Source organism: Oncorhynchus kisutch, unplaced genomic scaffold (genome assembly GCF_002021735.2).
Source record: "Oncorhynchus kisutch isolate 150728-3 unplaced genomic scaffold, Okis_V2 Okis06b-Okis10b_hom, whole genome shotgun sequence".
Taxonomy (NCBI): Eukaryota; Metazoa; Chordata; class Actinopteri; order Salmoniformes; family Salmonidae; genus Oncorhynchus; species Oncorhynchus kisutch.
Window position 1 is genome coordinate 14,323,346 of NW_022261983.1, and position 21,750 is coordinate 14,345,095.

Below are 21,750 nucleotides of genomic sequence, written 5' to 3' on the forward strand. Positions count from 1 at the left end.
CAACAGTACACCTGTAGTAGTCAGGTGACTTTCCCTCAACAGGACACCTGTAGTAGTTTGACTGAGACTTTCCCTCAACAGTACACCTGTAGTAGTTTGACTGAGACTTTCCTCAAAAGTACACCTGTAGTAGTTTGACTGAGACTTTCCCTCAACAGTACACCTGTAGTAGTTTGACTGAGACTTTCCCTCAACAGTACACCTGTAGTAGTCAGGTGACTTTCTCTCAACAGTACACCTGTAGTAGTTTGATGACTTTCCCTCAACAGTACACCTGTAGTAGTTTGACTGAGACTTTCCTCAAAAGTACACCTGTAGTAGTTTGACTGAGACTTTCCCTCAACAGTACACCTGTAGTAGTTTGACTGAGACTTTCCCTCAACAGTACACCTGTAGTAGTTTGACTGAGACTTTCCCTCAACAGGACACCTGTAGTAGTTTTACTGAGACTTTCCCTCAACAGGACACCTGTAGTAGTTTGACTGAGACTTTCCCTCAACAGGACACCTGTAGTAGTTTGACTGAGACTTTCCCTCAACAGGACACCTGTAGTAGTTTGACTGAGACATTCCCTCAACAGGACACCTGTAGTAGTTTGACTGAGACTTTCCCTCAACAGGACACCTGTAGTAGTTTTACTGAGACTTTCCCTCAACAGTACACCTGTAGTAGTTTGACTGAGACTTTCCCTCAACAGGACACCTGTAGTAGTTTGACTGAGACTTTCCCTCAACAGTACACCTGTAGTAGTTTTACTGAGACTTTCCCTCAACAGGACACCTGTAGTAGTTTGACTGAGACATTCCCTCAACAGGACACCTGTAGTAGTTTGACTGAGACATTCCCTCAACAGGACACCTGTAGTAGTTTTACTGAGACTTTCCCTCAACAGGACACCTGTAGTAGTTTGACTGAGACATTCCCTCAACAGGACACCTGTAGTAGTTTGACTGAGACTTTCCCTCAACAGGACACCTGTAGTAGTTTGACTGAGACTTTCCCTCAACAGGACACCTGTAGTAGTTTGACTGAGACTTTCCCTCAACAGTACACCTGTAGTAGTTTGACTGAGACTTTCCCTCAACAGGACACCTGTAGTAGTTTGATGACTTTTCCTCAACAGGACACCTGTAGTAGTTTGACTGAGACTTTCCCTCAACAGGACACCTGTAGTAGTTTGATGACTTTCCCTCAACAGGACACCTGTAGTAGTTTGACTGAGACTTTCCCTCAACAGGACACCTGTAGTAGTTTGATGACTTTCCCTCAACAGGACACCTGTAGTAGTTTGACTGAGACTTTCCCTCAACAGTACACCTGTAGTAGTTTGATTGAACAAGGAACATGTTGACACCTGTTTTCTGGTTTAAATCTATCACAAATGTAGTAAATCTTTAGTGAGCATAATGTTTGGAGATCAGACGCACTAGATCATTTATGAAAGCATGCATGAAGAAATCATATTTATTCGGTTTGTTCTGATACTGAATACGTTTTTTATCCATTGAGATTACAGCAAGAAGTCTACCTATAATGGTAAGCCAATACAAAAACTCAACTTCAAGAGAGACAAGCCTATTTGAATATTCTTGCTGCCCCTACAAATGTTGTATTTTGTAAAAAAAGATAAATCTAACAATTGATATGCAGTAAACGAAATACTGTTATCAAAACACTCACTTTCTGTGAAGTGTTGGCAGAACAAAAAAAGGCCTTGCCCTTTAAGGTTGTTAAGGTGACGTATATACCAGAACGAGGCAGCGATTGGTCCAAACCTGATTCCGGTAGAGGGCAGCCGTCCAACTCAGGACTGAGGGGGAAAAACAGGGACGAAGAACTGTCAGTTTCCCGAAATAAAAACAGCATTTCAATCAGGTTTGGTAAGCGGTTTGTCTTCATTTTGTTCTAAATAATCGCGATGTATGTGTTAGAGCGCTGCAGGTATGAGGATATTGCTTGATTATAACCTGTATCTCGCCGTCTTCCCGTTTGTTATGATAACGCAAGTTGGCTAACGATACTAGCAAGATAGCTAGGTTTCCAAGATGGCTGTTTTTATGAAAAGACCTTTGCGGGCCTTTTAGCTAACCGTTTCAGAATTTCTCAGAATATTAATTCCCTGTGCTTTCCTAACAGTTTTTAAAAATGAAATGCATTATTTCTGAATATTAAGCAAGGGTCCGCTGCGAGCTAGACACAGCTAACTACCATTAGCTAGCTAGCATTTCACTTAGGTGTTTATTGTGACAGTAGTTTTGTCGTATGCTGGAAGTTACTAAGTAGTTGGGTAACTTGCCAACACTCACCAGTTTACATTATCTATTGAGGAAGTTGCCTCGAGGTTAGTTTGTTTGCCATTGTAAGATATGTGATCAATTTCATTTTGATAATTGACACCGTCCCAAATTGAGTAATTTATGGGGATTATGGACATCTCTGTCCAAATTAAAATATCTTCATATTTTGTCAATGTTTAATTCTCATTTTCAGTATACAGTAGGGTACACACACACACCATAAAGCAGGTTATGAAAAATTCTGTCGCACCCTGGTGTCACATGCCTGTCTGCTGCTGTCATGGTTTTGTGGCATTCACCCTCTCTCCAACTAACGTTAACTATATAAGGGAATGTGGCGAACTAAACTGCACCTGGCCGTGCTGCTGCTCCAGTTTCAACAGTTCTGCCTGCGGCTATGGAATCCTGACCTGTTCACCGGACGTGCTACCTGTCCCAGACATGCTGTTTTCAACTCTCTAGAGACAGCAGGAGCTGTAGAGATACTCTCAATGATCGGCTATGAAAAGCCAACTGACATTTACTCCTGAGGTGCTGACTTGCTGCACCCTCGACAACTACTGTGATTATTATTATTTGACCATGCTGGTCAATTATGAACATTTGAACACCTTGGCCATGTTCTGTTATAATCTCCACCCGGCAAAGCCAGAAGAGGACTGACCACCCCTCATAGCCTGGTTCCTCTCTAGGTTTCTTCCTAGGTTTGGACCTTTCTAGGGAGTTTTTCCTAGCCACTGTGCTTTTACACCTGAATTGCTTGCTGTTTGGGGTTTTAGGGTGGGTTTCTTTACAGCACTTTGAGATATCAGTTGATGGAAGAAGGGCTTCATAAATACATTTGATTTGATTCTGATTGCCACATAATGCATTGCAATGTCCGTTGAATGCGAGTGAGTTTAGTCCGTTGGTTCAGCGGTGTGGTCTACTACTGTCCTGAGATTTTGAGTTGCTATGATACAATGGAGCTTTGTGTCAAGTCTTTCTCTTTCGCTCTGTGGAAAATAAATAAATATGGGTTGTATTGACAATGGTGTTTGTTCTTCACTGGTTGCCCTTTTCTTGTGGCACAAATCTTGCTACTGTGGTATTTCACCCAATAGATATGGGAGTTTATCCACCCTCGCTCTCCCCTCTCTTACTCTCTCTCAAAACGCCCACCCTTGCTCTAAACCAATCATGTTTTGTCCTCTCTACCCACTTTTCACCCACTTGTTAAGTTTCTCTCCCTCACTCTGTTCATCATTATGCTCTCTTTTTATCTCTACACCCTCATGTTCTCTTCTCCTCACTGTCCTCTGTTTCTACTTCTCTATCAAACACTACCCCCTCTCTCCTGCTACACCTGCTTTTCTCTCTGTTTATAAAACACTACCCCCTCTTGCTACACCAGCTTTTCTCTCTCTCCCTCTCTGTTTATAAAACACTACCCCCTCTCTCCTGCTACACCTGTCTCCCTGTGCATGTGTTTTCTCTGTGTTTATCTCTGTCTGTCTGTGTCCCCAGGTCAATAGGTGGTGAGTGTGATGGCGTCGGGCAGTACGAGCAGTGAGGAGGAGAGGAGTCTGAGGGAGTGTGAGCTGTATGTGCAGAAACATAACATCCAACAGCTGTTGAAGGACTGCATCGTACAGCTATGTACCTCCCGGCCAGACAGACCCATGGCCTTCCTCAGAGAGTACTTCGAGAGGCTGGAGAAGGTGAGTCTGGGTGGGCAGGGTCGTGTGTGTGTGCTGATATTTGTAAACAAAGGCAGGTATCCATCTCAAAGAAAAGTCCAATCCTACTCTGCTCTAATGGTATACAGTAATACAACTCTATATTATATTCTCTGTTTTCCCACTAGAAGGGTATACAGTAATACTCTATTCTACTGTGTTCCCCACTAGAAGGGTATACAGTAATACTCTATTCTACTGTGTTCCCACTAGAAGGGTATACAGTAATACTCTATTCTACTGTGTCCCCACTAGAAGGGTATAGAGCTCTATTCTACTGTGTTCCCCACTAGAAGGGTATACAGTAATACTCTATTCTACTGTGTTCCCACTAGAAGGGTATACAGTAATACTCTATTCTACTGTGTTCCCCACTAGAAGGGTATACAGTAATACTCTATTCTACTGTGTTCCCCACTAGAAGGGTATACAGTAATACTCTATTCTACTGTGTTCCCCACTAGAAGGGTATACAGTAATACTCTATTCTACTGTGTTCCCCACTAGAAGGGTATACAGTAATACTCTATTCTACTGTGTTCCCCACTAGAAGGGTATACAGTAATACTCTATTCTACTGTGTTCCCCACTAGAAGGGTATACAGTAATACTCTATTCTACTGTGTCCCCACTAGAAGGGTATAGAGCTCTATTCTACTGTGTTCCCCACTAGAAGGGTATACAGTAATACTCTATTCTACTGTGTTCCCACTAGAAGGGTATACAGTAATACTCTATTCTACTGTGTTCCCCACTAGAAGGGTATACAGTAATACTCTATTCTACTGTGTTCCCCACTAGAAGGGTATACAGTAATACTCTATTCTACTGTGTTCCCCACTAGAAGGGTATACAGTAATACTCTATTCTACTGTGTTCCCCACTAGAAGGGTATACAGTAATACTCTATTCTACTGTGTTCCCCACTAGAAGGGTATACAGTAATACTCTATTCTACTGTGTTCCCCACTAGAAGGGTATACAGTAATACTCTATTCTACTGTGTTCCCCACTAGAAGGGTATACAGTAATACTCTATTCTACTGTGTTCCCCACTAGAAGGGTATACAGTAATACTCTATTCTACTGTGTTCCCCACTAGAAGGGTATACAGTAATACTCTATTCTACTGTGTTCCCACTAGAAGGGTATACAGTAATAGAGCTATATTCTACTGTGTTCCCACTAGAAGGGTATACAGTAATACTCTATTCTACTGTGTCCCCACTAGAAGGGTATAGAGCTCTATTCTACTGTGTTCCCCACTAGAAGGGTATACAGTAATACTCTATTCTACTGTGTTCCCACTAGAAGGGTATACAGTAATACTCTATTCTACTGTGTCCCCACTAGAAGGGTATACAGCTCTATTATACTGTGTTCCCACTAGAAGGTTATAGAGCTCTATTCTACTGTGTTCCCACTAGAAGGGTATACAGTAATACTCTATTCTACTGTGTTCCCCACTAGAAGGGTATACAGTAATACTCTATTCTACTGTGTTCCCCACTAGAAGGATATACAGTAATACTCTATTCTACTGTGTTCCCCACTAGAAGGGTATACAGTAATACTCTATTCTACTCTCTGTGTTCCCACTAGAAGGATATACAGTAATAGAGCTCTATTCTACTGTGTTCCCCACTAGAAGGGTATAGAGCTCTATTCTACTGTGTTCCCACTAGAAGGGTATACAGTAATACTCTATTCTACTGTGTTCCCCACTAGAAGGGTATAGAGCTCTATTCTACTGTGTTCCCCACTAGAAGGGTATACAGTAATACTCTATTCTACTGTGTTCCCCACTAGAAGGATATACAGTAATACTCTATTCTACTGTGTTCCCCACTAGAAGGGTATACAGTAATACTCTATTCTACTGTGTTCCCCACTAGAAGGGTATAGAGCTCTATTCTACTGTGTTCCCCACTAGAAGGGTATACAGTAATACTCTATTCTACTGTGTTCCCACTAGAAGGGTATACAGTAATACTCTATTCTACTGTGTTCCCCACTAGAAGGGTATACAGTAATACTCTATTCTACTGTGTTCCCACTAGACGGGTATACAGTAATACTCTATTCTACTCTGTTCTCTACTAAGAAGGTAAATACTGATATATTATATACTGATATATCAACTACACTGGGAAAGTATTCCGACCCCTTGACTATTTCCACATTTTGTTACATTACAGCCTCATTCTAATATGGATTACATATCAATCTACACACACTACCCCGTAATGACCAAAACAGGTTATTAGATTTATTTATTTTTTGCAAATGTATAATAAACAGAAACCTTTTATTTAAATTTTTTATTTTACCTTTATTTAATGAGGCAAGTCGGTTAAGAACAAATTCTTATTTACAATGACGGCCTAGGAACAGTGGGTTAACTGCCTTGTTCAGGGGCAGAACGACAGATTTGTACCTTGTCAGCTCGGGGGTTTGAACTTGCAACCTTCCGGTTACTAGTCCAACTACTAGTCCAACTAGTCCAGAGCGGACCTCCGTATTATTATCTATGTATATCGGGTAACCCTCCCAGGTTAATTTTGGACCCGTGAAGATCTCTGTTCTATTCTACTATAACTGACCCCCCCCCCCCCCCCCCTTCCCCCTCCCTCACCAGGAGGAGGCTAAGCAGATCCTACAGCAGCAGAAGTCCAACTCTCGCTCCGACTCCCGTGAGGATGAGGTGTCTCCTCCCATGAATCCCGTGGTGAAGGGGCGGCGGCGGCGCGGTGCCATCAGCGCCGAGGTCTACACAGAGGAAGACGCCGCCTCCTACGTCAGAAAGGTCAGGGGGGGTCAGCCCTCAGCCAATCACGCATCGCTACAGGTGCACCTGACCCTACAGTTATTACTACCAACTTATTCTAGGTTACTTCCTGATCATCCACCCTTTTCCACAAGTGTCACCTTGCACATTACCCATCATGCATTTAAAAGCCTAGGATTGGGGGGGTAAAGTCCATGCAGATAAAGTGTAGGAGTGTACACTTCAGGAGAAGGGTGGAGAATCGGGCCTCGGCCACTACTTCAATCTGATCAATAATAATCTTAATGACTGAAGGCAGTTTGCTTGTGATCAATGAAGCTGTTCCTCTGCAGGTTATTCCTAAAGACTACAAAACGATGGCCGCCCTGGCTAAAGCCATCGAGAAGAACGTGCTGTTTGCTCACCTGGACGACAACGAGAGAAGGTACGAACTGTGTGTTCACGGCTTGTGTGCTAAACAATAGTGTTCTCCTGGTGCTGTGCAATGAAAGTAGGATGTGATGTTGATCCTGTCACCGTGTCGACCACCTCCCTCCGCTCTTCACAGCGACATCTTTGACGCCATGTTTTCTGTTACCTACATCACCGGGGAGACGGTCATTCAGCAAGGTACGACATTTGACCTTTCTTCACTTTGGGGTGAGAAGTCATGGGATTTTTATTTTATTTTTTTGAATGACCACGTGGCCTGTCCAGGAACAATCTCCTGGCTGTCGTTCCAACATGATCACATGACCATCATTACTGCTGGGTCAGAGTGTGTCTCACAGCTGTTGTTTTCCACCAGGTGACGAGGGAGACAACTTCTACGTCGTTGACCAGGGAGAGATGGATGTACGTCCCTGTTTTCTGTCTGCCAGGCCATCTGTTATGTACAGTAGGGAAGACAGACTACCTGTCTATGGTCTATATAGTGGTACAGACTACCTGTCTATGGTCTCTATAGTGGTACAGACTACCTGTCTATGGTCTATATAGTGGTACAGACTACCTGTCTATGGTCTATATAGTGGTACAGACTACCTGTCTATGGTCTATATAGTGGTACAGACTACCTGTCTATGGTCTATATAGTGGTACAGACTACCTGTCTATGGTCTATATAGTGGTACAGACTACCTGTCTATGGTCTATAGTGGTACAGACTACCTGTCTATGGTCTATAGTGGTACAGACTACCTGTCTATGGTCTATAGTGGTACAGACTACCTGTCTATGGTCTATAGTGGTACAGACTACCTGTCTATGGTCTATAGTGGTACAGACTACCTGTCTATGGTCTATATAGTGGTACAGACTACCTGTCTATGGTCTATATAGTGGTACAGACTACCTGTCTATGGTCTCTATAGTGGTACAGACTACCTGTCTATGGTCTATAGTGGTACAGACTACCTGTCTATGGTCTATATAGTGGTACAGACTACCTGTCTATGGTCTATATAGTGGTACATCTGTTGTGTACAGACTACCTGTCTATGGTCTATATAGTGGTACATCTGTTGTGTACAGACTACCTGTCTATGGTCTATATAGTGGTACAGACTACCTGTCTATGGTCTCTATAGTGGTACAGACTACCTGTCTATGGTCTCTATAGTGGTACAGACTACCTGTCTATGGTCTATAGTGGTACAGACTACCTGTCTATGGTCTATAGTGGTACAGACTACCTGTCTATGGTCTCTATAGTGGTACAGACTACCTGTCTATGGTCTATAGTGGTACAGACTACCTGTCTATGGTCTATATAGTGGTACAGACTACCTGTCTATGGGCTATATAGTGGTACATCTGTTGTGTACAGACTACCTGTCTATGGTCTATATAGTGGTACAGACTACCTGTCTATGGTCTATATAGTGGTACAGACTACCTGTCTATGGTCTATATAGTGGTACAGACTACCTGTCTATGGGCTATATAGTGGTACATCTGTTGTGTACAGACTACCTGTCTATGGTCTATATAGTGGTACAGACTACCTGTCTATGGTCTATATAGTGGTACAGACTACCTGTCTATGGTCTATATAGTGGTACATCTGTTTGTTAAAAATACATTATATTTTAAGACAAAATACTGACAGAAGTTCATACTGTAGGGAAAGCTATTTCCATCAGTGAGGTTGTTCTCTCGCCCTCCCTCTCTCCCTCCCTCTCGCCTCTCTCTCTCTCTCTCTCACAGGTGTATGTGAACAATGAGTGGGTGACCAATATTGGGGAGGGGGGCAGCTTTGGCGAGCTAGCCCTGATCTATGGGACCCCAAGGGCCGCCACGGTCCGAGCCAAGAGCAACGTCAAACTGTGGGGCATCGACAGGGACAGTTACAGGAGGATACTCATGGTGAGGCTGACTGGCTGGCTGACTGGCTTGCTTGCTGACTGACTGGCTGGCAGATTGAGTTAATTCAGCTCTATGTAGATATATGATCATTCTACAATGTTATGAGGTGTTATTTTCCCCGGCAACAACATTATTGGGAGACATTGGTTTGAACAAATCAGCTCCATATAGTTTACTGAGCCTCCACACGGTGTCAGTTCAGCCATCTCTAACCATGGTAGGAATACCAGATGTCTGGGGCTAAATCTGAACACAGTTAGTACACATTTGGCTGTTTATTATGGGACTTGACATGCTCTCTTGCTCTGTCTCTCTCTGTGGCTCTCTCTCTTGCTCTGTCTCTCTCTGTCGCTCTCTCTCTGTGTCTCTGTCTCTCTCTGTCGCTCTCTCTCTGTGTCTCTGTCTCTCGCTCTCTCTGTCGCTCTCTCTCTGTGTCTCTGTCTCTCTCTGTCGCTCTCTCTCTGTGTCTCTGTCTCTCTCTGTCGCTCTCTCTCTTGCTCTGTCTCTCTCTGTGGCTCTCTCTCTGTGTCTCTGTCTCTCTCTGTGGCTCTCTCTCTTGCTCTCTGTCTCTCTCTCTGTGGCTCTCTCTCTTGCTCTCTGTCTCTCTCTCTGTGGCTCTCTCTCTTGCTCTCTGTCTCTCTCTCTGGCTCTCTCTCTTGCTCTCTCTGTCTCTCTCTCTGTGGCTCTCTCTCTTGCTCTCTGTCTCTCTCTCTGTGGCTCTCTCTCTTGCTCTCTGTGTCTCTCTCTGTGGCTCTCTCTCTTGCTCTCTGTGTCTCTCTGTGGCTCTCTCTCTTGCTCTCTGTGTCTCTCTGTCTCTCTCTCTGTGGCTCTCTCTCTTGCTCTCTGTCTCTCTCTCTGTGGCTCTCTCTCTTGCTCTCTGTCTCTCTCTCTGTGGCTCTCTCTCTTGCTCTCTGTGTCTCTCTGTCTCTCTCTCTGTGGCTCTCTCTCTTGCTCTCTGTCTCTCTCTCTGTGGCTCTCTCTCTTGCTCTCTGTCTCTCTCTCTGTGGCTCTCTCTCTTGCTCTCTGTGTCTCTCTGTGGCTCTCTCTCTTGCTCTCTGTGTCTCTCTGTGTCTCTCTGTGGCTCTCTCTCTTGCTCTCTGTCTCTCTCTCTGTGGCTCTCTCTCTTGCTCTCTGTCTCTCTCTCTGTGGCTCTCTCTCTTGCTCTCTGTCTCTCTCTCTGTGGCTCTCTCTCTTGCTCTCTGTGTCTCTCTGTGGCTCTCTCTCTTGCTCTCTGTGTCTCTCTGTGTCTCTCTGTGGCTCTCTCTCTTGCTCTCTGTCTCTCTCTCTGTGGCTCTCTCTCTTGCTCTCTGTCTCTCTCTCTGTGGCTCTCTCTCTTGCTCTCTGTCTCTCTCTCTGTGGCTCTCTCTCTTGCTCTCTGTCTCTCTCTCTGTGGCTCTCTCTCTTGCTCTCTGTCTCTCTCTCTCTGTGGCTCTCTCTCTGTCTCTCTCTCTCTGTGGCTCTCTCTCTTGCTCTCTGTCTCTCTCTCTCTGTGGCTCTCTCTCTTGCTCTCTGTCTTTCAGGGAAGCACTTTGAGAAAGCGTAAGATGTATGAGGAATTCCTCAGCAAGGTGTCCATTTTAGGTGAGGAGTCGCACATTCTACACGACTACTCCGACCAACAAGCTGTTCAAACAGTTGGAGAACAGTCTAACAACATGCTACCTACCTATTTACCTACCTACCTATTTACTTACCTACTTACCTACCTACCTATTTACCTACCTACCTATTTACCTACCTACCTATTTACTTACCTATTTACCTACCTACTTACCTACCTATTTACCTACCTACCTATTTACCTACTTACCTACCTATATACCTACCTATTTACTTACCTACTTACCTACCTATTTACCTACTTACCTACCTACCTATTTACCTACCTACTTACCTGCCTACTTACCTACCTATTTACCTACCTACCTACCTATTTACCTACCTACCTATTTACCTACCTACCTACTTACCTACCTACCTACCTACTTACCTACCTATTTGCCTACCTACCTATTTGCCTACCTACCTATTTGCCTACCTACCTATTTGCCTACCTACCTATTTGCCTACCTACCTATTTGCCTACCTACCTATTTGCCTACCTACCTATTTGCCTACCTACCTATTTGCCTACCTACCTATTTGCCTACCTACCTATTTGCCTACCTACCTATTTGCCTACCTACCTATTTGCCTACCTACCTATTTGCCTACCTACCTATTTGCCTACCTACCTATTTGCCTACCTATTTGGTGTAGGTGGCTATGTATGGAATCGAGTCGCTACAAACAAGCCTGTGATCTTTCCTGTCATTCCCCCTCTGCTGTGTTGAGTGATGTGTGGCGCCACCCTGTGGCCAGTGTGTGTATCAACATCTGCCAGCTACAAATTCCTTAGACAAGTGGGAGAGGCTGACTTTAGTGTGTGTCTGTGGTCCTCTACAGAGTCTCTGGATAAGTGGGAGAGGCTGACTTTAGTATGTGGTCCTCTACAGAGTCTCTGGACAAGTGGGAGAGGCTGACGGTAGCTGATTCTCTGGAGAACGTTCAGTTTGAAGACGGACAGAAGATCGTGGTTCAGGGTGAACCTGGAGATGAGTTCTTCATCATCCTGGAGGTAGGATTATCTCTGCAATATGCTGGCTGTCTTTTTGGATTGTATTTAACCTTTTATTTAAGTAGGCAAGTCTGTTAACACATTTTTATTTTACAATGACTGCCTACCCCGGCCAGACCCGGACGACACTGGGCCAATTGTGCTCCGCCCTATGGGACTCACAATCACGGCCAGTTGTGATAGTCTGGACTGGAACCAAGGACTGTAGTGACTCCTCTAGAACTGAGATGTCTTAGACCACTGTGATACAGTCTGGACTGGAACCAGGGACTGTAGTGACTCCTCTAGAACTGAGATGCAGGGTCTTAGACCGCTGTGATACAGTCTGGAATAGAACCAGGGACTGTAATGACTCCTCTAGCACTGAGAACCAGGGTCTGTAGTGACTCCTCTAGCACTGAGAACCAGGGTCTGTAGTGACTCCTCTAGCACTGAGATGCAGGGACTGTAGTGACTCCTCTAGCACTGAGATGCAGGGACTGTAGTGACTCCTCTAGCACTTAGATGCAGGGACTGTAGTGACTCCTCTAGCACTGAGATGCAGGGACTGTAGTGACTCCTCTAGCACTGAGATGCAGGGACTGTAGTGACTCCTCTAGCACTGAGAACCAGGGACTGTAGTGACTCCTCTAGCACTGAGATGCAGGGCCTGAAGTGACTCCTCTAGCACTGAGAACCAGGGCCTTCGACCACTGTGGTACAGTCTGGACTGGAACCAGGGTCTGTAGTGACTCCTCTAGTACTGAGATGCAGGGCCTTAGACCGCTGTGATACAGTCTGGACTGGAACCAGGGTCTGTAGTGACTCCACTAGAACTGAAATGCAGGGCCTTCGACCACTGTGGTACAGTCTGGACTGGAACCAGGGACTCTAGTGACTCCTCTAGCACTGAGAACCAGGGACTCTAGTGACTCCTCTAGCACTGAGAACCAGGGACTGTAGTGACTCCTCTAGCACTGAGAACCAGGGACTGTAGTGACTCCTCTAGCACTGAGAACCAGGGCCTTCGACCGCTGCCGCCCCTCGGGAGCCAGTTAGTTTCCTTGAGAATAGAGGTGTAGGTTTACTTTTCTCTTCCTGTATCGTTAGACCAGAGAAGAAGCACCTTTAATATCTGATGGGAAATATGTAACGCCGACCTGTTCTGTAGTGTTTTATTTCTACATGCTGTCTTTCAACTTGTACACTTTTGTTTTCCGTGGTAAGAGCTTGGGAGATGTCTCTCTGTGTCTCTCTCTCTGTGTCTCTCTCTCTGTGTCTCTCTCTCTGTGTCTCTCTCTCTGTGTCTCTCTCTCTGTGTCTCTCTCTCTGTGTCTCTCTCTCTGTGTCTCTCTCTCTGTGTGTCTCTCTCTGTGTGTCTCTCTCTCTCTCTCTGTGTCTCTCTCAGGGAAACGGCATCACCATCTTTTAACCTCAACTTTGGCCTGTGTTGTGCCCTCTCACCCTCACAGGTCATTCTGGGGTTATGTGCTTTTTTGTCCCTGAGTTTTTCTCTTCCTGTGTGTGTTCAGGGTTCAGCGGCTGTGCTCCAGAGACGGTCAGAGAATGAAGAGTTTGTGGAGGTGGGCAGACTGGGGCCCTCCGACTATTTTGGTGAGTGGACTGACTGGACAACCTCAGTAGTGGAGATCTGATAGCCTGGTCCCTGGTCGGGAGTCTCCTCCGATAGCCTGGTCGGGAGTCTCCTCCGATAGCCTGGTCGGGAGTCTCCTCCGATAGCCTGGTCGGGAGTCTCCTCCGATAGCCTGGTCGGGAGTCTCCTCCGATAGCCTGGTCGGGAGTCTCCTCCGATAGCCTGGTCGGGAGTCTCCTCCGATAGCCTGGTCCATTGCTGTCAGTGTGTGGCGGGGAGTTTTCATGATGGCACCAACAGCCCTGATTGTAAAGATGTGGAGCTGGGTGGGTGTGTGTGGAGCTGGGTGGGTGTGTGTGGAGCTGGGTGGGTGTGTGGGTGGGTGGGTGTGGAGCTGGGTGGGTGTGTGTGGAGCTGGGTGGGTGTGTGTGGAGCTGGGTGGGTGTGTGTGGAGCTGGGTGGGTGTGTGTGGAGCTGGGTGGGTGTGTGGGTGGGTGTGTGTGGAGCTGGGTGGGTGTGTGGGTGGGTGTGTGTGGAGCTGGGTGTGTGGGGGTGTGGAGCTGGGTGTGTGGGTGTGTGGAGCTGGGTAGGGGTGGGTGTGTGGAGCTGGGTAGGGGGTGGGTGTGTGGAGCTGGGTGGGTGTGTGGAGCTGGGTGGGTGTGTGTGGAGCTGGGTGGGTGTGTGTGGAGCTGGGTGGGTGTGTGTGGAGCTGGGTGGGGGTGGGTGTGTGGAGCTGGGTGGGGGTGGGTGGGTGTGTGTGTGGAGCTGGGTGGGGGTGGGTGTGTGTGGAGCTGGGTGGGTGTGTGGAGCTGGGTGGGGGTGGAGCGGGGTGTGGGTGGGTGTGTGGAGCGGGGTGTGGGTGGAGCGGGGTGTGGAGCTGGGTGGGGGTGTGGAGCTGGGTGTGGGTTGTGGTGTGGAGCTGGGTGGGTGTGTGGAGCTGGGTGTGGGTGGGTGTGTGGAGCGGGGTGTGGGTGGAGCGGGGTGTGGGTGGAGCGGGGTGTGGGTGTGTGGGTGGAGCGGGGTGTGGGTGGGTGGGTGGGTGGAGCTGGGTGGGTGTGTGTGGAGCGGGGTGTGGAGCTGGGTGGGGGTGTGGAGCTGGGTGTGGGTTGTTGTGTGGAGCTGGGTGTGGGTGGGTGTGTGTGGAGCTGGGTGGGTGTGTGTGGAGCTGGGTGGGTGGGTGTGTGTGGAGCTGGGTGGGTATGTGTGGAGCTGGGTGGGTGTGGGTGGGTGTGGAGCTGGGTGTGTGGAGCTGGGTGTGGGTGGGTGTGTGGAGCTGGGTGGGTGTGGGTGTGTGGAGCTGTGTGGGTGGAGCTGGGTGGGTGTGGGTGGAGCGGGGTGTGGAGCTGGGTGGGGGTGTGGAGCTGGGTGTGGGTTGTGGTGTGGAGCTGGGTGTGGGTTGTTGTGTGGAGCTGGGTGGGTGTGTGGAGCTGGGTGTGGGTGGGTGTGTGGAGCGGGGTGTGGGTGGAGCGGGGTGTGGGTGGGTGTGTGGAGCGGGGTGTGGGTGGAGCGGGGTGTGGGTGGGTGTGTGGAGCTGGGTGGGTGTGTGTGGAGCGGGGTGTGGAGCTGGGTGGGGGTGTGGAGCTGGGTGTGGGTTGTTGTGTGGAGCTGGGTGTGGGTGGGTGTGTGTGGAGCTGGGTGGGTGTGTGTGGAGCTGGGTGGGTGTGTGTGGAGCTGGGTGGGTGGGTGTGTGTGGAGCTGGGTGTGGAGCTGGGTGTGGGTGGGTGTGGGTGGGTGTGTGTGTGTGTGTGGAGCTGGGTGGGTGTGTGTGGAGCTGGGTGGGTGTGGAGCTGGGTGTGGGTGGGTGTGGAGCTGGGTGTGGGTGGGTGTGTGGAGCTGGGTGGGTGTGGGTGGAGCTGTGTGGGTGGAGCTGGGTGGGTGTGGGTGGAGCTGGGTGGGTCATTGTTCCTTTTCTTCCTCTCTTCTGTTCCAGTGTTGTTTCTAATAGTTGTCCTCTTCTCCGTCTGTCCCAGGTGAGATCGCCCTGTTGATGAACCGTCCCCGTGCTGCGACCGTGGTCTCCCGCGGCCCTCTGAAGTGTGTGAAGCTGGACCGCCCGCGCTTCGAACGCGTTCTGGGGCCCTGCTCAGACATACTGAAGAGGAACATTCAGCAGTACAACAGCTTCGTCTCTCTCTCCGTCTGAGTCCCTCCGTTCCTCTATCTCTCTCTCCGTCCCTCCATTCCTCTATCTCTCTCTCCGTCCCTCCATTCCTCTATCTCTCTCTCCGTCCCTCCATTCTTCTATCGCTCCATCTCGCCCCCCCCCCTCTGGCTCCTCCCTCCCCTTAACAACTGGTTCCACCAATGATCTGTTTGTTTTCTTCATGTTTCCTCCCCTCCACCCGGGGCTCCAGATCACCTGGGTCTTTGTTGTTGAACTGGTGTTATTGTATTTTGTTATGAACCCAGATTCATTTGATTGGACATGTATGTGATGAGCTCTGTTGGGGGGGCACAATATTTCTGTAGTATTTTAATGTCGACTATGAAGGCAGGATGAGTTGTCTCTGTCGTGTTCAGACGGCAACAGGTCAGGGTGGGGTCAAAACGTGACCAGAGAGGGTCTGTTCAGACCCAGGGTTCCAATAGAATTACAATGTGGTTCCATTGGGGTTCCATTGGGGTTCCATTACTGTTCACCCAGTGTTCTCTCTGACACCGGGTCAAAACGAAGACCGTGTCATGTCTGGACTAGACACCATGAGTCTGTCCTGGTTAGGATCCAGAAGACCTTGTAATGTGTGGACTAGAGACACCATGAGTCTGTCCTGGTTAGGATCCAGAAGACCTTGTAATGTGTGGACTAGAGACACCATGAGTCTGTCCTGGTTAGGATCCAGAAGACCTTGTAATGTGTGGACTAGAGACACCATGAGTCTGTCCTGGTTAGGATCCAGAAGACCTTGTAATGTGTGGACTAGAGACACCATGAGTCTGTCCTGGTTAGGATCCAGAAGACCTTGTAATGTGTGGACTAGAGACACCATGAGTCTGTCCTGGTTAGGATCCAGAAGACCTTGTAATGTGTGGACTAGAGACACCATGAGTCTGGAGTTTTCTGGAATGTTCTTTGAGGGTACTAAGAAGCTGTGGTTTTTACACCATGAGGTTGATGTTGAGGGAGGGTGTCCCAGGTCCAGGGGTGTGGCTGCTCTCTCCCTATTGGCTGTGGTTTTTACACCATGAGGTTGAGGGAGGGTGTCCAGGGGTGTGGCTGCTCTCTCCCTATTGGAAGTTATTCTATCTCTCTACCCCCCTTTCTCTCTCTTTCCCATCTGGTTTCCCCTCTTTCCCATCTGGTTTCCCCCCCTTTCTCTCTCTTTCCCATCTGGTTTCCCCTCTTGTTTTCCCCTCTTTCTCTCTCTTTCCCATCTGGTTTCCCCTCTTGTTTTCCCCTCTTTCTCTCTCTTTCCCATCTGGTTTCCCCCCCTTTCTCTCTTTCCCATCTGGTTTCCCCTCTTTCCCATCTGGTTTCCCCCCTTTCTCTCTTTCCCATCTGGTTTCCCCTCTTTCCCATCTGGTTTCCCCCCTTTCCCATCTGGTTTTCCCCCTTTCCCATCTGGTTTTCCCCCCCTTTCTCTCTCTTTCCCATCTGGTTTCCCCTCTTTCCCATCTGGTTTTCCCCCCTTTCTCTCTCTTTCCCATCTGGTTTCTTCCCCATCTGGTTTCCCCCCCTTTCTCCCACCCCGGTCGTTGGGATAGATCTTATACGTGTCATTGTGTCTAGGTGTGTTAAAATGCTCTGTTCAGGAAAAGGGAAAACAACTTTTATTCTACTCTACCTATTTACTGCTCACAGAAAGCAGCTCTGGACTGAACATAGAGTTCCTCTGGACAGGGTGATCAGTCTTAAGGGATATTCAGTATTTCACTTTGTGCTTCATGTGTCCATTTAGCTTCTAAATAAGAGGTTTTTATAACAGGTGATGGTTGTGAGGAAAGCATGTTATACAACTCGACGTTAATTCAACCTCTCTAGTTGAATGGAGAATGTGGACCGTTCTGATATCAACCCTGGTGGGTTTAATAGTGTTTCATCCTGTGGATGGTACATGTCCAGTGTCATACATGGCTTCCTAAACACCCCTATCTTTTTCTAATGTTTCTGACATGGGGAGGTCTGTTTCTGAGAGCGGCTGTTTTCTCTGTGTCTCTCTCTCTGTCTCTCTCTCTGTCTCTCTCTCTCCGTCTGTCTCTCTGTGTGTGTCTCGCTCGCTCGCTCGCTCTCTCTCGCTCTCTCTCATTATAAACGTATCTTTGAGAAGTGCCTGGTTGAGTTCTATCGCCACTCTCTCTCTTAGAATTCACAATTAGAACCTAAAGCATTCCGGTTCCACACCGTCATGGAGTCTCAAGTGTTTTCAATGTTTGGGGTCTAAACATTTATCTAACCATTTTTTTAGTTTGAACCATTTCTGTTGTGTTTTGAAAAACCCATGTTTGTTCTAATCCCAACTACTGTATATCGTTGTCAACTGGACATTTGCCATTTTTTTTGAATTTTGCTGAATATTTTGTAATGTACTATATAGTATACGGTTAGCATAAGACTCCCTCTCTCTCCAGCCCAACGCTGTCCAACGTGTTACTGCGGTTATTTTCATGGACATTTATAAAGGAATCCATCAAAACTGTGATGTATAGAGATGTGGATACAAATCATTCCTGTATAGACTAGTCCTCTGAAAGGAACTGTTTGAATCAATCTGTTGTTATGGATGTGTTCCAAATGGAACCCTATTCCATGCTGGATGTGTTCCAAATGGAACCCTATTCCATGCTGGATGTGTTCCAAATGGAACCCTATTCCATGCTGGATGTGTTCCAAATGGAACCCTATTCCATGCTGGATGTGTTCCAAATGGAACCCTATTCCATGCTGGATGTGTTCCAAATGGAACCCTATTCCATGCTGGATGTGTTCCAAATGGAACCCTATTCCATGCTGGATGTGTTCCAAATGGAACCCTATTCAGTGGTGGATGTGTTCCAAATGGAACCCTATTCAGTGGTGGATGTGTTCCAAATGGAACCCTATTCAGTGGTGGATGTGTTCCAAATGGAACCCTATTCAGTGGTGGATGTGTTCCAAATGGAACCCTATTCCCTTTATAGTGCACTGCCTTTGACTAAGTAGTGCACTATATAGGCAATAGGGGTGCCATTTTGGAAGCATGCAGGGTTTTATTTCCACCATGGTGTGTAAGTCCTGGATAAGGCGTCTCCAGCTGAACTAGGATCAGGCTGGAATGGACACGGCCCTGCTACATCTCATGGTTGATCCATTTCTGGTGTTTTTACATTTTTACTGTTCAACTGTCCTTGGTGTCTTGTGTTTAATAAATTAGACTTGTTTTATTTGTCAGGCTGTGTGCGTGTCTGAAATGTCACTCTGTTTCCTATATATAAAGCCCCATAGGCTCTGGTCAAAAGTAGTGCACTTTATAGGGAATAGGGTGCCTTTTCAGACACACAGTGTATCTAGTTGATGCCCTGCACCCAATGTTGAAATAATGTTAGTTGATGGTTTTCATGGGGGGAATCTAGAACTCTAGCAGTGGGAGGACTTGGGGGAATCTAGAACTCTAGCAGTGGGAGGACTTGGGGGAAATCTAGAACTCTAGCAGTGGGAGGACTTGGGGGAAATCTAGAACTCTAGCAGTGGGAGGACTTGGGGGAATCTAGAACTCTAGCAGTGGGAGGACTTGGGGGAATCTAGAACTCTAGCAGTGGGAGGACTTGGGGGAATCTAGAACTCTAGCAGTAGGAGGACTTGGGGGAATCTAGAACTCTGGCAGTGGGAGGACTTGGGGGAATCTAGAACTCTGGCAGTGGGAGGACTTGGGGGAATCTAGAACTCTGGCAGTGGGAGGACTTGGGGGAATCTAGAACTCTGGCAGTGGGAGGACTTGGGGGAATCTAGAACTCTAGCAGTGGGAGGAATTTAGCAGTGGGAGGACTTGGGGGAATCTAGAACTCTGGCAGTGGGAGGACTTGGGGGAATCTAGAACTCTGGCAGTGGGAGGATTTGGTGGAATCTAGAATGTGTGGCTATTGTCATCTCTTTCTCACACACTGATTTGATGTGTTATGTTCCAATCAGAGTCAAACAGCTTTCTATCCCTTTTATATTAGTGGTTTGTGTCTCATTCCATGTTTTTAATATATTTGTAGATCATTCAGTCTTTAACAACCAGGGTTGCAAAATTCAGGTTATTTTCCTGGTTGGAGTTCTGGGGAAACTTGGGAAAGTTACCGTCATTCTGAAACCTTACTAACTACAGTGTTCTGTCTATAGATGAACGGTCAGTAAGGTGTTTCTGACCATTATAGCTTTACCGGGGTCTGTGTGCCACACAGCCACTGTAAGTACAGTAACTGTAAGGCGCAGGATGTACGAGAACCCAAACAGTCCGAGACGTTGACTATAGTTTTGCCTTCGGTCATGTGATCATGGCTTATAGAACAGAGGTCCACAGCTCAGGTTTTCACTTGTCCCCTGGCACTAAGTTGATTAAGTAATATCATTGATTGGATAGAGTACACACACACACACACACACCTGGTGGCCCAGGTCAAAATTAGTCTGTTATTTAAAGTTAGACTCTGTGAAATGATGTTGCCACGAGCAACACCGCAGATACTAAGATGAGCGAGATGCAACACTTCTCTCTCACACAGTCACACACAGTATCTGAACACATGTTCACTTCAGAGTGATGTTGCTTCTAGCTTGGTGGCCATGATTTCTTTGTAGAAACAGAATGGAAACCGTGTGTGTGTGAGAGAGTGTAGAGGCGTGAGGGACAGGAGCTTGCCATTGATTGGTCAGGAGGAGAAGACATACTGTAGTTTGTGTCAATGAAATTTGAGATGGAAAAACCAAAACAGGGGACAAGTTGAGCCTCGTGCTTCAATGCTCTTAGTTGTGTAAATTGACCCACTGTGCTGTTTACTGTCTACATCTCTGCCACATCACTGAGGCCACCTTTAAACGGTTAGTAAGGAAAGCAGCATGCAGATGGCCCCCGGGACCGCAGATGGCCCCCGAGACCGCAGATGGCCCACGGGACCGCAGATGGCCCACGGGACCGCAGATGGCCCATGGGACCACAGCTGTGCACCCCTGCTTTAGAGTCATAATCTGTGTCCCAAATCAACCCCTAGCCCCTATTCCTACGTCCTACCCTTTTGCGGCACTAGTGCAGAACTGAGAGGATTGGATGGGTATCAGCAATATAATAATTTATTAGACTCTTATAGTGCTATTCGTTATTACATAAAGAATCTCAAAAGTGCTTTAAAAGCAAAAAAAAAAAAGACTAGAAATGTAGAAAACAACATCGTTCATGAGATGGGGAGTTCATGAGAGGGTCGGGAAGTTCACGGGTTGAGGGGTCATCGGAGGGAGGTTGTCGGAGGGGAAAGGCGTAGATGGTCTCTGGAGCAAGTCCAGGGGCAGACGGGCAGCACGGTGTCATCGAGGTGGAGCAAAACTCCACCTATCAGAGGGCACGGTGGAGCTGTTACCATATGGCTTGTACCTATCCAATCCTTTCCTATCTAGAGTAGGGAATAGGGGTCAAGGTTTTTGGTTTAGGATTCTGTTTAGTGCTCCCAATTCTTCGGCTTCGTCCCAATTCTCTTCCTTGCTCACATAGTGTGTCCACTTGGCTTGCACACTCCCTGTCGTAGATTTAAAAGCATGGGATTGGTATAAGCATTGCCTGGAGGGAGGGGGGGGGGGGGAGTTTCCATCATTGCTAAGTCCATGCAACAACAACAAAAAAGTGTGCAAGTGCACACTTCAGGAGAGGGAAAAAAGGTTGGTGGTTTGGGACGTGGCCTTCAAGCTCTCATTGACGTTGGACAAGGCCTGTGGGATGTGTCCAAAATGGACCCTTTCTCCTTCTATAGTGCACTACTCTAGAGCCCTGGTCAGGAATAGGGTGTCTGTTTAGGGAAGAGGAAGTGGTCTATGTAGGGAATAGGGTGTCTGTTTAGGGAAGAGGAAGTGGTCTATGTAGGGAATAGGGTGTCTGTTTAGGGAAGAGGAAGTGGTCTATGTAGGGAATAGGGTGTCTGTTTAGGGAAGAGGAAGTGGTCTATGTAGGGAATAGGGTGTCTGTTTAGGGAAGAGGAAGTGGTCTATGTAGGGAATAGGGTGTCTGTTTAGGGAAGAGGGTGGCCAAAGGACCATTTTATTATGATGATGATGATGATGACTGTACAAGGTTTGCTTTACTGTTTGTGCTCAGTTCTAATCCTTTTGGTTTAGGTTGTTTCCTAATGGCAGGTCAAGCAATAAAACGAATACATTGTTACAAAGTGTGTCAACTGTGGTTATTGATGGTGTGTCTGAGGTGTGTCTCGTTCTCTCTGTGTGTATGTCCATTCTGAAGTCCTTCATC

The 21,750-nt window shown here is 47.2% G+C and overlaps 1 protein-coding gene across 3 annotated transcripts; it reads left to right on the forward strand.

Annotated features, from left to right (window-relative positions):
- Window positions 1-1,751: 1,751 nt before the first annotated feature.
- On the forward strand, window positions 1,752-21,663 carry LOC116359918 (cAMP-dependent protein kinase type I-alpha regulatory subunit-like). 3 transcript variants are annotated; one of them, XM_031813961.1, is made up of 11 exons: window positions 1,752-1,880; window positions 3,804-3,997; window positions 6,654-6,863; window positions 7,136-7,227; window positions 7,351-7,412; window positions 7,591-7,637; window positions 8,991-9,149; window positions 10,670-10,730; window positions 11,645-11,766; window positions 13,278-13,359; window positions 15,310-21,663. In XM_031813961.1, exons 2-11 carry the CDS (start codon window positions 3,824-3,826, stop codon window positions 15,480-15,482), a joined length of 1,182 nt encoding a protein of 393 aa, XP_031669821.1. In that variant the 5' UTR covers window positions 1,752-1,880; window positions 3,804-3,823; the 3' UTR covers window positions 15,483-21,663. The 3 variants fall into 3 exon arrangements, with proteins under 3 accessions (XP_031669821.1, XP_031669822.1, XP_031669823.1); XM_031813962.1 differs by having other exon boundaries at window positions 6,654-6,821; XM_031813963.1 differs by having other exon boundaries at window positions 1,879-1,941; window positions 6,654-6,821.
- The last annotated feature ends 87 nt before the right edge of the window (window positions 21,664-21,750 follow it).